This window comes from Eumetopias jubatus, unplaced genomic scaffold (genome assembly GCF_037043125.1).
Source record: "Eumetopias jubatus isolate StellerSeaLion01/CBP00866 unplaced genomic scaffold, mEumJub1_p1.0 scaffold_11, whole genome shotgun sequence".
NCBI classification, from domain to species: domain Eukaryota; kingdom Metazoa; phylum Chordata; class Mammalia; order Carnivora; family Otariidae; genus Eumetopias; species Eumetopias jubatus.
The window spans coordinates 117870885-117884731 of record NW_028274817.1 but is presented as its reverse complement, the minus strand read 5'-3'; the positions used below and the strand labels follow the sequence as shown (position 1 = coordinate 117884731).

At 50.1% G+C, this 13847-nt stretch overlaps 1 protein-coding gene across 1 annotated transcript in view; it reads left to right on the top strand.

Moving 5' to 3' along the window:
* Positions 1-363: 363 nt before the first annotated feature.
* The window catches only part of PRPS2 (phosphoribosyl pyrophosphate synthetase 2), a 38332-nt gene continuing 24848 nt past the window's right edge, over positions 364-13847 (top strand). Inside the window, exons 1-2 of the mRNA XM_028115019.2 lie at positions 364-559; positions 9016-9199. Coding sequence (XP_027970820.1) covers positions 438-559; positions 9016-9199 — 306 coding nt within the window. The 5' untranslated portion in view covers positions 364-437. The remainder of the gene's footprint in view (positions 560-9015; positions 9200-13847) is intronic.

The window sequence follows — 13847 nt, the reverse complement described above, 5'->3', positions numbered from 1 at the left end:
GGCCACAGTTTGAGAGACCCTTGTAGATGCACACCAGTCGTCTGCGGTGGGTTTGAGGGTATTCCGGAGTGTGGGGGGGGCAGCTCCTGGTTGCTAGACACGTCCGTCGCCTCTTCCTGCACCTCCCTCGGTGCCCAGTGAGGCTGGTCCATTGGCCCTCCCTCTCCAGGCAGGGCAGAAAGGTCAAGAATGGGGCCCAGAGCTCTCCCTCTTCAGCCCCTCCTCCCCCCAGCTCCGCCCCCTCCAGCTCCTCCTCCTCCCGGTCCCGCCGCGGCGCTTTCCCGCTCCTCCGCCCCCTCCAGCTCCACCCAGCCCCGCCCCCTCGAGCCCCGCCCCGACTCCGCCCCCTCAGCTCCCTTCCACTCCGCTCCTCCTTTGGTCGACAGCCGCGCTTTCCCGCTCGCGTCGCAGCCTCCGGTGCCACCGCCGCCTCCGCCATGCCCAACATCGTGCTCTTCAGCGGCAGCTCGCACCAGGACCTGTCCCAGCGCGTGGCCGACCGGCTGGGCCTGGAGCTGGGCAAGGTGGTCACTAAGAAGTTCAGCAACCAGGAGACCAGGTGGGGGCCGCGCCGGCGGCCGGGCCGGGCCGGGCCGGGAAGGGCGCTGGGCGCGCGGCTGGGGGCCGGGCGGGGACCGTCGCCCGCCCGGGACCACTCCGCGGCCGCCCGCTCCCCCTTCCGGGGCGGGACGGCCACGACGCGGCCTCCGCGCCACCGCTGCGGCGCCCGGGAGACGCGGAGGAGGGCGGCCCCTGGCCCGGAAGGGCGACCTCGGGGCGGTCACAGCGTCGAGGAGAGGTGGGCGCAGGCCGGCGGGAACCGCCTCGGTGCCGGGCACGCGGCGAGGGACGCCCCTGGCTGTGCTCGTCCGGTTTCCCCGTCCCTTCCAGGCTGGTCCCAAACCCCGGGCGTGCGAGGGACGTCTCCGCCCACGTCCCCAGCCCCGGCAGCGCACTGCATTCACCTGGGGTCGTTTAGAAAGCTGCTTCCCCTCCCTGCCCCGGAGCTTCGGATCCCGCGGGCAGGGCGGGGTGGGGGGGGGTGGAAATCTGCGTTTTCAAAGCTGGCAGATGACTCCCCAGCAGCCTGGGCGCGGACCTCTGGGTTGAGCAGAAGGGGGTGTTTGTGCGGAGGGTTTAAAGAGCGCGAGAGCACCAGAGCGCACGTGCTGGTTCCCGTGGGCTTCCTCTCATTTTTCTGCCTCAAGGCCCGGGCCCGGCGTAACTGCCACCCGGGAGCCGTGGTCATCTCGGTTCCGTTAGGTCAAGCCGGCGCCCCCTCCCCCCGACACGAGACAGGACTCCGTTTTCCACCTGCCCGAGTCCGCAAAGCTCTTTGACCAGTTTCAAGTGGGTCTCCTTTTTAGCTCTCTCCCGTAAGTGTCCAGCACTCTACGCAGTTACTGATCATTTCTGTATCTGGCACAAGTCCAAAGCAACCAACACTTTCAACAAGTGGTGCTAGAAGAAACGGTGTGAGCTGCCAAAACGGCAACAAAAACCAGATAGACTTCCCACCGTTTCAAAACTGAACTTGAAATGGATCGTAGACTTAAATGTAAAGCCTAGAACTAAACCTTTGTAGAAGAAAACCTCGATGACTTTTGGATTAGTCAAAAAAATTTCTTAGATACTGAGGAGTTAGATTCATACATATGGGGACGATGGTGTTTGTTGAGTCAGCTTTATAGGATCTGTGAAGCCCTTCTTCCAGGGGGGGAATCAGCATGCATACGTACCCCTGTTGCTAATGTAAGTGAAGAAACGTTTGTGAAGGAGTAATAGGTGCTATACCTGCCAGGAGTCCTTGAGCCAGACATTTCCGCTTTGCAGGGTTTAATACAGAAGTCTGGAGGCACGGTGGAGGGCTCTGGAAAAGGATAGTGTAGCTAGGTTCGAATGCTGTAATATCTTGCCAGTCCTAGTTAAGTTTGAGTAGCTGTTAAGAAGAGTGGGATAATGGTTTCTGTTCAGGAAGTGGCGTCGTGTAAGTAGAGGAGAAATTCTGGGTGAAGTGGATTTGAAAGCAAATACGTTGCCCTTCCATGTTCTCCCCGTGCAGCGCCATCCTTTACTGCTGGAGCATAGTTAATCTAGCTCAGAAGTCCTTTGCGAAGTCATTGTTGGATTTCTGCTCGAATGAAGTCTGGGAATTGCTTGCATAGTTACATTGTGTTTTTTTATTTTGTTTTTGTTTTTGTTTTTAATTTTTTTTTTAACAATTCACTCTTCAAAGATATTATGTATTTCGAGGGAGCTTAGAGCGTGCTCGAGAGCTCACGTGATCAGGGGGAGGGGCAGAGGGAGAAAGAATCTCAAGCCGACTCGGAGCTGAGAGCTGAGCCCAGAGCCCAATGCGGGGCTCAGTCCCAGGACCCTGAGATCATGACCTGAGCCGAAATTAAGGGTCGGACGCTTAACTGACTGAGCCACCTGGGCACCCCTGTTTTGTTTTTTAAGTAATCTCTGCACCCTCGGAAGGGCTTGAACTCAACGATCAAGACTCACATGCTCCCCGACTGAGCCAGCCAGGCGCCCCAACATTATATGTTTTTATTATTTAGAATATAACAGGTTAGCTTCCTGACTTTTCTTTCCCATGAACTGTCTAGGTCCAGAGGGTGATTTTTACAAGCCATCCTCTCTGTACTATGTATTGTACTTACGATCTGATTTGTACTGTGTGGTCCTAGAGATGAGAAACGGGGTAAAAGGAAGAGAAAATTGATTTAGTTCATTTAAGAGGCCCCTTCCTGAACCTCTCCCCTGAGCCAGAACCAGAACCAGAAATCTGCTTTGATGTCTCCTGGTCATCACTCCTTCCATTACCTTTTTTTTTTTTTTTAAAGGTTTGGATTTTTCAGTAATCTCTATACCCAACGTGGGGCTCAAACTAAGAACTCCAAGATCAAGAGTAGCATGCTTCTCCAACTGAGCCGGCCAGGCGCCCCTCCCCCCTCGTTCCCCATTTTTTTTTTTTTAAGATTTTATTTATTTGAGGGGCACCTGGGTGGCTCAGTTGGTTAAGCGACTGCCTTCGGCTCAGGTCATGATCCCGGAGTCCCGGGATCGAGTCCCGCATCGGGCTTCCTGCTCGGCGGGGAGTCTGCTTCTCCCTCTGACCCTCTTCCCTCTCGTGCTCCCTCTCATTCTCTCTCTCTCTCAAATAAATAAAATCTTAAAAAAAAATAATAAAATAAGATTTTATTTATTTGAGAGAGCACAAGCACAAGCAGGGGAAGTGGGAGAGGGAGAAGCAGACTCCCCACTGAGCAGGGAGCCCGATGCGGGGCTTGATCCCAGGACCCCAAAATCATGACCTGAGCCAAAGGTAGACACTTAACTGACTGAGCCACCCAGGTGTCCCTCATTCCCCACTTATTTTATTTTATTTTTTTAAAGATTTTATTTATTTGAGAGAGAGAGAGAGAGCACATGAGAGGGGGGAGGGTCAGAGGGAGAAGCAGACTCCCCGCCGAGCAGGGAGCCCGATGCGGGACTCGATCCCAGGACTCCAGGATCATGACCTGAGCCGAAGGCAGTCGCTTAACCAACTGAGCCACCCAGGCGTCCCCTCATTCCCCACTTTTATTTATTTATTTATTTTTAAAGATTTTATTTATTTCAGAGAGAGAGAGAGAATGAGAGATAGAAAGCATGAGAGGGAAGAGGGTCAGAGGGAGCAGCAGACTCCCCGCCGAGCAGGAAGCCCGATGCGGGACTCGATCCCGGGACTCCAGGATCATGACCTGAGCCGAAAGCAGCCGCCCAACCAACTGAGCCACCCAGGCGCCCTCATTCCCCACTTTTAAAACACCACTTAATCAGACACAGGGCCTCCTGATTTTCCCTTCCATCTCTGAATCATTTTACTGATTTATTTTGTTGGTTTTTAAGGATTTTATTTATTCATTTGAGAGAGAGAGGGAGCATGAGTGAGCACGAGTGGGGGGAGGGGGAGAGGGACAAGCAGACTCACCTCTCAGTGTGGAGCCTGACACAGGACTCCATCCCAGGACCCTGAGATCATAAGCTGAGCCACTCAGGCGCCCCTGTGAATCATTTTAGATACGCACAGGGATGTCTGCACCAGCTTCACTATAGACCACTGAAATCCCACCATGAAGGTGTCTGAAAGTCTGTTGTAACATTTTATTCTGGTCAGTTAACCTGCCCACAGAGTGGTTAGGTGTCCTGAAAGACCCAAAGTTTTGGTTTTCTGTTGTGTAACAAATCACCCCAGAATTTAACAGCTTAAAACAGCAATTGTTTGACTCACAAACCTACGGTTTGGCAGTGCCCTGTGTGATGGCATCTGGGACAGTTAACTGGGGCTGGAGGGTCTGCTTCTTAGATGGCTTGCTCACGTGGCTGGTAAGTCGGTGCTAGCTTTTGCCTGGCAGCATGGTCAGGAACCTCAGTACCTCTCCATGGGGCTGCTTGAGCTTCCTTATAGCATGGAAGACAGGAAGTGGAAGTTGCCAGTCTGGTGAGGTCTGGACCCTGAAGAAGTTGGTGCATTGTCACTTCCATTGTCAAGCAGAATCCTCCCAAATCCAAGGGAAGGGGAGTGTAGACTCCACTTTTTTTTTTTTTTAATTTATTTATTTTAGAAAGCTTGCTTCCCAGCAAGCAAGGGAAGGGCAGAGGCAGAAGGAGAGAGAGAAAATCTAAAGCAGACTCCTTACTGGGTGTGGAGCCCGACAATGGGGCTCGATCTCATGACCCTGAGATCATGATCTGAGCCGGAACCAAGAGTCGGATGCTTAACCTGCTTAACCAGACGAGTCACCTGGGTGCCCCTAGACTCCACTACTACTACTTTTTTTTTTTTTTTTTTTTTTTTTGAGATTTTATGTATTTACTTGAAGAGAGAGAGAGAGTGCGAGAAGCGGCCAGGAGCAGAGGGAGAGGCAGGCTCCACGCTGAGCAGGGAGCCTGATGTGGGACTCCATCCCAGGACCCTGGGATCGTGACCTGAGCTAAAGGCAGATGCTTAACCAGCTGAGCCACCCAGGTGCCCCTAGACTCCAGTTCTTGATGGGAAAAGTTTTAAAGTGTCTGCAGCCATCTTTTAATTACCACACCCGTTCATTGTTGGGTCACACAAACTCATCTGCCTTATTTTGGGATCTGTGGAGATTCTCCATCTGAACAGCAAAAGGATGCTGCCTTCTGGCCACAATTTTTAAGAGACCCTACAAGAAAGATCAGTCGTGATCATCTTTATGAGTAGAAGCAGGAATAGCTTTGGGGAGAAAAGTTGCCATGGTGATAGGACTTTTCCATCCTCTGCTGGACTGCTAATCATAGGGAGACTGAAGTTCCTGAAGAAAAATAGGCCAAAGAAGCAGGTCTTGGGGGATAAACAGTCATAACACCAGAGGCTGGCAAATTTCTCTGTAACAGGCCAGATAGTGAATAGTGCCGGCTTGGCAGGCCCCTGTCCTCCATGGTACTGCTGCATCTCAGCTGGGTCCGTTAGAAGTCTGTGGAGGGTTAGTGCATTCCTTTCTGGAGGCCCTAGGGGAGAAGCCATTCCCTGGCTTTTCTTGGCTTGGAGAAGCTGCCTGCAGTCCGTGGTCTCTTCTTCCAGCTTCAAAGCCAACAATGTAGCACCTCCCCGACCCTGCTTCAGACCTCATATCTCTTTCTCTGCCCTTTTCTGTCTTCCTCGCCCATTTTAAGGACCCTTGTGATTGCATCGGGCCAACTTGACTAATCCAGGGAAGTCTCCCCATTTTAAGGTCAGCTGATCAATAACCTTAATTCTGTCTGCCCACTTGTTTTCCCCTTTGTCATGTAACTAACATACTCAGACTTTCTGGGGCTTAGGACATAGACCTCTTTGTGGGGACCGTTCTCAGCTTGTTGGTTGCAGATTGCTGTATAATACTGAGATTTCCAGGTTGACTTTATTCCACAGTTGTTCCCAAGGGAATTACGTTTAGCTCCTTAGAACTCAAAATAGGAGGGAGCATATAGAATTCTGTCTGTCTCATCCTGAGGGTGGCATCGTTCTCCTTCCATTCATAACAGAGAACATAGAAAAATATGACCCACCGTTACCAAAACTCATTTTCAGATCAGTTCGCCTTGAAAAACTTCATTTTTGTGTTCTAATTCTAGTTGAAGTTGGTTAGAAGCTTCTGGTAATTCGGCATACTACTGCATAGTATCCAAAATGTCGACTCATTTTAAAGTTGTTCTAGAAATAATTGGCTCTGTTGATAAAACAGTATCATTGGGTATAATTGGCTTCTGATAGTAGAAGAGATAAGGGTAATTATTTATGTACCTATCTTGTAATTTTAAAATAAGATTCATTATATTTCTTTTTAGGGTGAGCCCATTTATAGTCTGTCTTACTGTAATGTGACATATGCTTTCCTAACAATCCTCATGCTTTGCAAAATCATACAATAAAAAGCATAGGGTTTATGGGAAAACTGGGGTTGGGGGCATAGCCCTCAGACTTCTTCAGTAACTTATTTTAAAAAGATGGGAATATAATAGAAATGGTAAAACACTACACGTATTATTACAGGTTTAAAAAAATAGTGGGGCGCCTGGGTGCCTCAGTCCGTTAAGCATCTGCCTTTGGCTTAGGTCATGATCCCAGGGTCCTGGGATCGAGCCTCACATCGGGCTCCCGTGCTCAGCAGAGAGTCTGCTTCTCCCTCTCCCTCTCCCTCTGTCCCTCCCCCCTGCTCGTTTTCTCTCTCTCTCAAATAAATAAATCCTTAAAAAAGATAACATAAACACTGTAGTAAGTATGGCACTTTTTTTTTTTTTTTAAGATTTTATTTACTTGACAGAGAGAGAGAGACAGTGAGAGAGGGAACATAAGCAGGGGGAGTGGGAAGGGAGAAGCAGGCTTCCCGCCGAGCAGGGAGCCCGATGCGGGGCTCGATCCCAGGACCCTGAGATCATGACCTGAGCCGAAGGCAGACGCTTAACCAACTGAGCCACCCAGGCGCCCCAGTATGGCACTTTCCATTGAAAAAGACCTACAGCTTCCTTGTGGGAAGTGGGTCTTGGAAGGGCTGTAGCTTTTGGGTTCTTGTGAGGCGATGGAGGGAGGGTGATCTGAAGTTGTGTGGAAAACGGTGATACCAGATGTGGATGGGTGTGGCTGTGGTGCTGGTGGGAAGAGTGTGTGCCCATGTGCCGAGTATTTCTAAGTGGCTCCATTCAGCTGGGTGCAGTGCAGTTTTCTGCATTCTTATCTCAGGATGAAAGGTGGTATGAAAGCAAATGCAGAATTCATACTATGCTCCAGTTGTTCCTAATATATCAGTCGGAACAACGTTGTAGCAGAGCTGAAGGTCTCCTTGGTTCTTGGTCATGCTCTGGGAAGGACCTGCCCCAGCACACAGCATTATTTCGCTTATCTTCCCCTGGAAGGCACACGGCCAGGGATGGGCTGGCTGGCTCCCATGTTGAACACTCAGCGTTCTCTGCCCAAAACACAGAAATTTTCCAGCGTGCCATTTTCAAAGACTTTTTTTTTTTTTAAAGATTTTATTTATTTATTTGAGAGAGAGAGAGAATGAGAGAGAAAGCACATGAGAGGGGGGAGGGTCAGAGGGAGAAGCAGACTCCCTGCTGAGCAGGGAGCCCGATGTGGGACTCGATCCCGGGACTCCAGGATCATGACCTGAGCCGAAGGCAGTTGCTTAACCAACTGAGCCACCCAGGCGCCCCATTTTCAAAGACTTTTGAAGCTCCTCTTTCTGTACTCTTTCTCCAGAAGCTACTGGAGGATGCCAACCAGCAAAACAAAGAAGTACAGCAAGAAGGAGAATACAGAAAGTGGGAAATTGAGTGCGGGGGAGGGGCGGTGGGCTTCCCCAGGGGGCACCTGTGCAGAGGCAGAAGGGGAACCCAGGTTAGGTAGCCAGCGACACGGGCAGGCCAGTGAGCTGGTGATCACACTGGGTGGCAATGTAGATTGTCAGCCCGGTGTTTAGGCTGGAATTTGTATTCACTGCTTAGAAAACTTAGCAGGTGAAAAGTTAGGATAATATACTCCGGGGAAAACAAATCACCAAAAGTTACGTGTAAGAGGGAAATCTAATCTTGGATTTAAGTTTGCTTTATGGCTCAGCTCTGAATAGCACATACGGTTAAAAGTGGCCGTCCTGTTTGGTTAGAAGAGTGATCTATGTTGGGACGGTGGGAGACCAGAAGGCTGCAGGGGATGCGGGCGATGGAGGGCGTGGTGTGGGGGTAGTTTTGTCCTAAGTTCATAGCAAGAAGTCAGCACTTGGTGCCTAAAATGAAAACTCAAGAAGAAGCAATAGAAACGTACCAGTTGGGAGACTTGAAGATAAATACCTGAGAACCATAGCAAAAGTTGGAATTGGTTGCCTCTGAAATGTTTGTTACAAGGTTTACAGACTGACTAGAATTTTTTAAGCAGTGTGTGTATGTAACTTTAATAAAAGTAAAACTCAGTATGCTGTTTAGCAGAAAGAAGTTAATATAGCGGGACTGAGACATTTCTGAGGAGCATATAAGGTCCCCTCCTATATGAAAAAGTTCAGCTTGCGAGGTAGTCCTCAGCTGGCCTTTGGGAACCTTGTGTTTGAAAGGCTTGCTCTACCTAACCGTACGGTGTGGTTAAGGGGGAACCCCTGGAGGTCTGGGATTTTGGTCCGTGCCAGGCAGATGGAGCCCAGGTGACCAGCCCGCCAGTAAGAGCCTGGGCACCAATGAGCTTCCCTTGTGGACAGCACTTAGGACATACTGTCACGTGCACGTGGCTGGGGAATGAAGCCCAACCCGTGCCACTCGACCGCAGGGTGACTCCTGGAAGCTTGCACCTGGTCGCCCACAGAGGTTGCTCCTCGCACCTTTTCCCTTCGCCCGTTTTGCTCGTGGGAAGTCATAGCCCCGAGCACCGCTGTATGGTGAATCCTCACCACCACCACCCCCCCCTCCCCCGTGGGGCTCCAGGGGGCCTCCAGGACGCAGACGTACCGTCAGCGGATGGCCCTTTTCTTTTCGTAGTGTTGAGATCGGTGAAAGCGTGAGGGGTGAAGATGTCTACATCATCCAGAGTGGCTGTGGGGAAATCAACGACAACCTGATGGAGCTCCTCATCATGATCAATGCCTGCAAGATCGCATCGTCATCCAGGGTGACCGCCGTGATCCCGTGTTTTCCGTACGCGCGACAGGATAAAAAGGACAAGGTAGGAGACTCGGGTCCTGTTGGCAGAACCTGCTCTGCGGTTTTCTCCCCCCCTCGCGTAATACCCCGGGATAATCTGGAAAATGTTTGCGGCCTATCTTAATGATCGAGGAAAGAAGCCTTGTCATCTTGGCTTTTCAAAGGTTTGCCTTTGAACCCGCCGTCATGTTCATACTTCTAGAAACAGACAAGGCATATGTTTGTAGGCATTAGGATAGCATATAGCCCTGGTGATGAAATTGTGTATCTTTATGGTGACGGATAGAACGGAAGGCACCCACACCCGCCCCTCCCCCCCGCACCCCCCAGGGAGTACGTCAGACTGGGGAAGTGGAATCCGATCACTGGACTGGATCGATGCCCGCACTTTGGTTGTGAGTCCGTACTCTAGTTTTGCAAATGTCACCACGAGGGGAAACTGGGTAGAGGGGGCAGCCGGATCTCTGAATTGTTTTCTTACAACTGCATATGAATCTGCGGGTTTCTCAAGGTAAACAATTTAATTTAAGAAATACACCATTACCTGTTTTTAACCTTTGCAGAAGAACAAAGTTGATATTGTTGACTTTTGCTTTGAGCCACACTAGCACTCTATGAGGCTGTGTAAGTTTCTAGAAGAAATTAAAATGGTCCTTGCCTTCGAGAAAGCTCAGAGAAGTTGGAATTTGAGGGGAACTTGGGAGGGGATTGTATTCATTCGTTCGCCAGGGCTGCTGTGACAAATCACCACAAACGGCGTGGCTGAAAACAACTGAAACGCGTTCTGTCACAAGTTGGGGGCCAGGCATCAGAAAACAAGGGTCGCGCTCCTTGTGAAGACTCTGGAGGGGAAGCCTTCTGCGCCTCTTCTGGTTTCCGGTGGCCCCTGGCATTCCTTGGCTTCTGGTGGCATCACTCCCACCCCTGCCTCTTTCTTCACATGGCTGCCTTCCCTTTGGCTCTGTGTGTGCTTCCCTCTTGTTAAAGGGGACAGTCATCGGATTAGGACCCATCCTAATGCAGAGTGGTCTCATTTTGATCTTTACCCTAGTTCTATCTGCAAACACCTTCTTTTTAAATGAGGTCACATTCCAAGGTTCTGGGTGGATGAGTTTTGGGGGGATATCACTCAAACCACAATAGGCATCAGCTCTTAAGCTGTTACCTGCTTTAGGTCTTATGGATAGACAGATGTTCATCGGGTTCTCCATGAATCCTTCAGCTGACAAGACACCTGGCTGTGCTGTGACGTGACTAATCATGACAGACGTTCCCCCGATACACCTCTGTTTATCTCCCTAGTTCACTTTCTGAGACGACAACACATTTCCAAACAGCACACAAGATTCCCTCCTATATGGAAAAAAAATCCCTTTATAAATTTGAATTCCTATACCAAGGCCCCCCCTAAGTTTTATTAAGCCTCTTCAAGTGTGGTTCCAGACCCCATGCTGAACACAGCTGTCGGTTCATTTCTCACTAGAAATTTGATCTCCAGAACTCCATTCTGCAACTGAGTTATGATTTACCCTGCATAGATTAGAAGGGGTCGGCCAACTTTTCTGTAAAGGGGTGTATGGTCTCTGAGTCCGGTGTATCTCAAAGACACGGACGATACGTAAATGACTGGTGTGGCTGTATGCCCATGAGACTTTTATGTGTGGACAGTGAAATGTGAATTTCATACCATTGTCACATGCCGTGGAGTGTTCTTCTTTTGATTGATTTCTTCCCCCAGCTTTCATGGAAAAACCATTATTAGCCCACAAGCAGTACAAAAACAAGTGGCTGGCTGGATTTTGTCCATAGGCCAGGTAGGCCACCCCTTGCGTTAGAGCACCGACTGGGTGTGCGTGCGTGTGAGTGTGTGTGACTCTGTGACTGTGTGTATGTATCACTTGGTGATTTAGCTAAGGGCAGCCCAAACCTTAGGTCACATAGACTGCTGTGAAGCGTATGACCTCCCCCTTGTTATTTATGGAGCATTTTTTATTCTAACTTGATTGGAAAGTTTTCTGTGCGTTTTTAGCTCCAAAATTTCCATTTATTTTTGTCCCGTCAGCACAGTCTGTTGTCCCGTTTGTGTCCTAGGATTGTGGAACATCTTCATTTTTGTCTGTGTCCTAAAGAAGCCGATGATGATTGTGCTCTTTTCTCTTCCGTGTAGCAAGAGGCTCAGCGAATTCTGTATTCTGTCATTTGCCATCAGGTTCTCCTTTTACTTCTCGTAACTTTTGCATTTGGTGCTCAGGTAGGCAGTGGATTATAGCTTCTTGAGTAACTGAATATCCTTTTACTGTTATATGGTCCCTGTCCCAGGCCCAGTGGCCTAGGGAGGGGAGCCCTAACTTCTCCTTAACTGATAACCAGTGGCGAGACTCGTACGGTTTTTGTTTGCAAGTGTCCAGTCTGCAGTTACCTCTGTTTCCAAGGTGGTATTTTCGAACTTTGTTGGCTCGTGTTTATTCCTAAGGAAGTCTTTGTGGTGCAGGGAAACTAGGCCTGCTTGGCCCTGGCCCTTCGTGCGGACCTGCCTCCCGCCAGCAGTGCCCCCTGCCGCTGTACAGAGGTCTTCTCCCGCGGGTGTACCTGCTCTGTGGGGCGCTGGCTTCTCACTAGCTCTGTGTCCTGCTTCCTCTTGTCAGCACACTTGGGCGGGTATTCCGTTCCGGCCGTTTTGAGCACCTGTCTCTCCCTTTCCTTTCGCTCTTTCTGAATCACTTTGTTCTAAGTGTGTTTCTTGGAAGCAACCTGGTAGCTGTTTTTAGTGTTTAACCCCCATCAGACAGTTCCAGACTTAACTGCTGATGGACGAGATAAGACGTTCATTGTCAACAACACAGAAGCAGGGAGGTGGACAAGGGGTTGAGAGGCCGCAGAGATAGCAGCAGAGGGAGGCCTGAGGGCAGAAATGGTGTGGCTTATTGTCAGAGAAAACCGATGAGCAGAGAAGGAATGGCAGAGGGCTGTGTCCCGCTTCTGTTGCTGCTTTTATAAATGACTAAACCGGGGGGCTTGGAACGACAGAAATGTCTCTCACCGTTCTGGAGGCCAGTGGTCAAAAATCGAGGTGTGGCAGAGCCAGGCGTGTCTGGAGGGTCCAGGGGAGGATCCTTCCTGCCTCTGCAGCTTCTGGAGGCTGCCTCGTCCCTTCGCTTGAGGCCACATCCCTCCAACCTCTGGTTGTGTCTTCGCTTCGCCTCTTACCTCCGTGAAATCTCCCTCTTGAAGTGAGTGTAACCAGGGATTAAGTAAGTGCTTAAGAGAAATGGCCTGAGCCTGTGAGCAAACTACGTTTATCAGTAACGGGGCTGAGGTGAGACCCAGAATGAGGGGAAAACCTTCCTTCCCCCTTTGTGCCCTGCTTAGGTAGGCTAAGGGCCATGTAGTGTTTGAATGTGACAGGAAGTCATGGGCCACACTTGCTCTCTGGGCTCAGAAAGAAAAGCCTCCGCAGCCACAGGAGGCACGCTGGGCGGCATCCCCCCCGCGCCTCGCCCCTAATGTTCTTCCCAGGTTTCTCTGGTCCTTTTCGTGCTGCCTATGATGTCTGAGACACAGTGAAATTCAGTGTTGTTGACCTATTCAGAGTTAGCTGCAAAGAAGCCCAGGAAAACCTAGAGCCTTTTAACGGTATTCAAAACCTGCTTCATTATTTTTATTTGACAGAGAGACACAGCGAGAGAAGGGAACACAAGCAGGGGGAGTGGGAGAGGAAGAAGCAGGCTCCCCGCCGAGCAGGGAGCCCGATGCGGGGCTCGATCCCAGGATCCCAGGACCATGACCTGAGCCCGAGGCAGACGCTTAACCGACTGAGCCACCCGGGTGCCCCATTATTTTCAATCTTACTGCTGCTTCTTAAGCAAGCCCCGTACATCTGTAAAATCTTATTTTTGGCTTCATTGGTATGTGCAAGAAACCAGGGACTGGTTCTGATGGTGAAGGAATGGCTTCCTAGGTCATGACACATCAGCACTTGTGGTCTGACCCGGAGAAAGGAAGATGATGTAGTATGAATCGTAAAACGCATGGTGTAGCGTCGTCTGAGCTCTGGGGTTACAACTTTGGGAACAAGTGGACTCAGGTTTGAATTTCCGCATCATGATTCACTCAGCTTGTGCTTTGTAACAGTAGCTTAAACTCTGTGTGTGTTTAGTTTTCTCATCTATAGATTTAATGATAACATTTGCTACTATTTCTAACGTGCTTCGCATATAATAAATACATGGGTATGCGGACCTTTTCCAAAAAGCCAGGTGTCAAATTTTTAGACTTGCTGGACCACCAGATCTCTTGCACTAGGTCAGCTCCACCATTTTGGCACAAAAGCAGCCGTATATGATATGCAAGTGAAGGGATGTCTGGCTGTGTTCCAATAAAATTTTATTTGTGGGCGCGGGAATAGGAATTTCTTTTTTCTTTCTTTTTTTAAGATTTTATTATTAGAAAGAGCACAAGCAGTGGGGGGGGGGGGGGGTGGCAGAGGCAGAGGAAGAAGCAGATTCCCTGCAGAGCAGGGAGCCCGATGGAGGGCTCGATCCCAGGACCCTGGGACCATGACCTGAGCCGAAGGCAGACGCTTAACTGACTGAGTCACCCAGGCGCCCCTGGAATGGCAATTTCGTATGCTTTTCAAATGTCACAAAACGTTCTTTGTTTGCTTTTCAGCC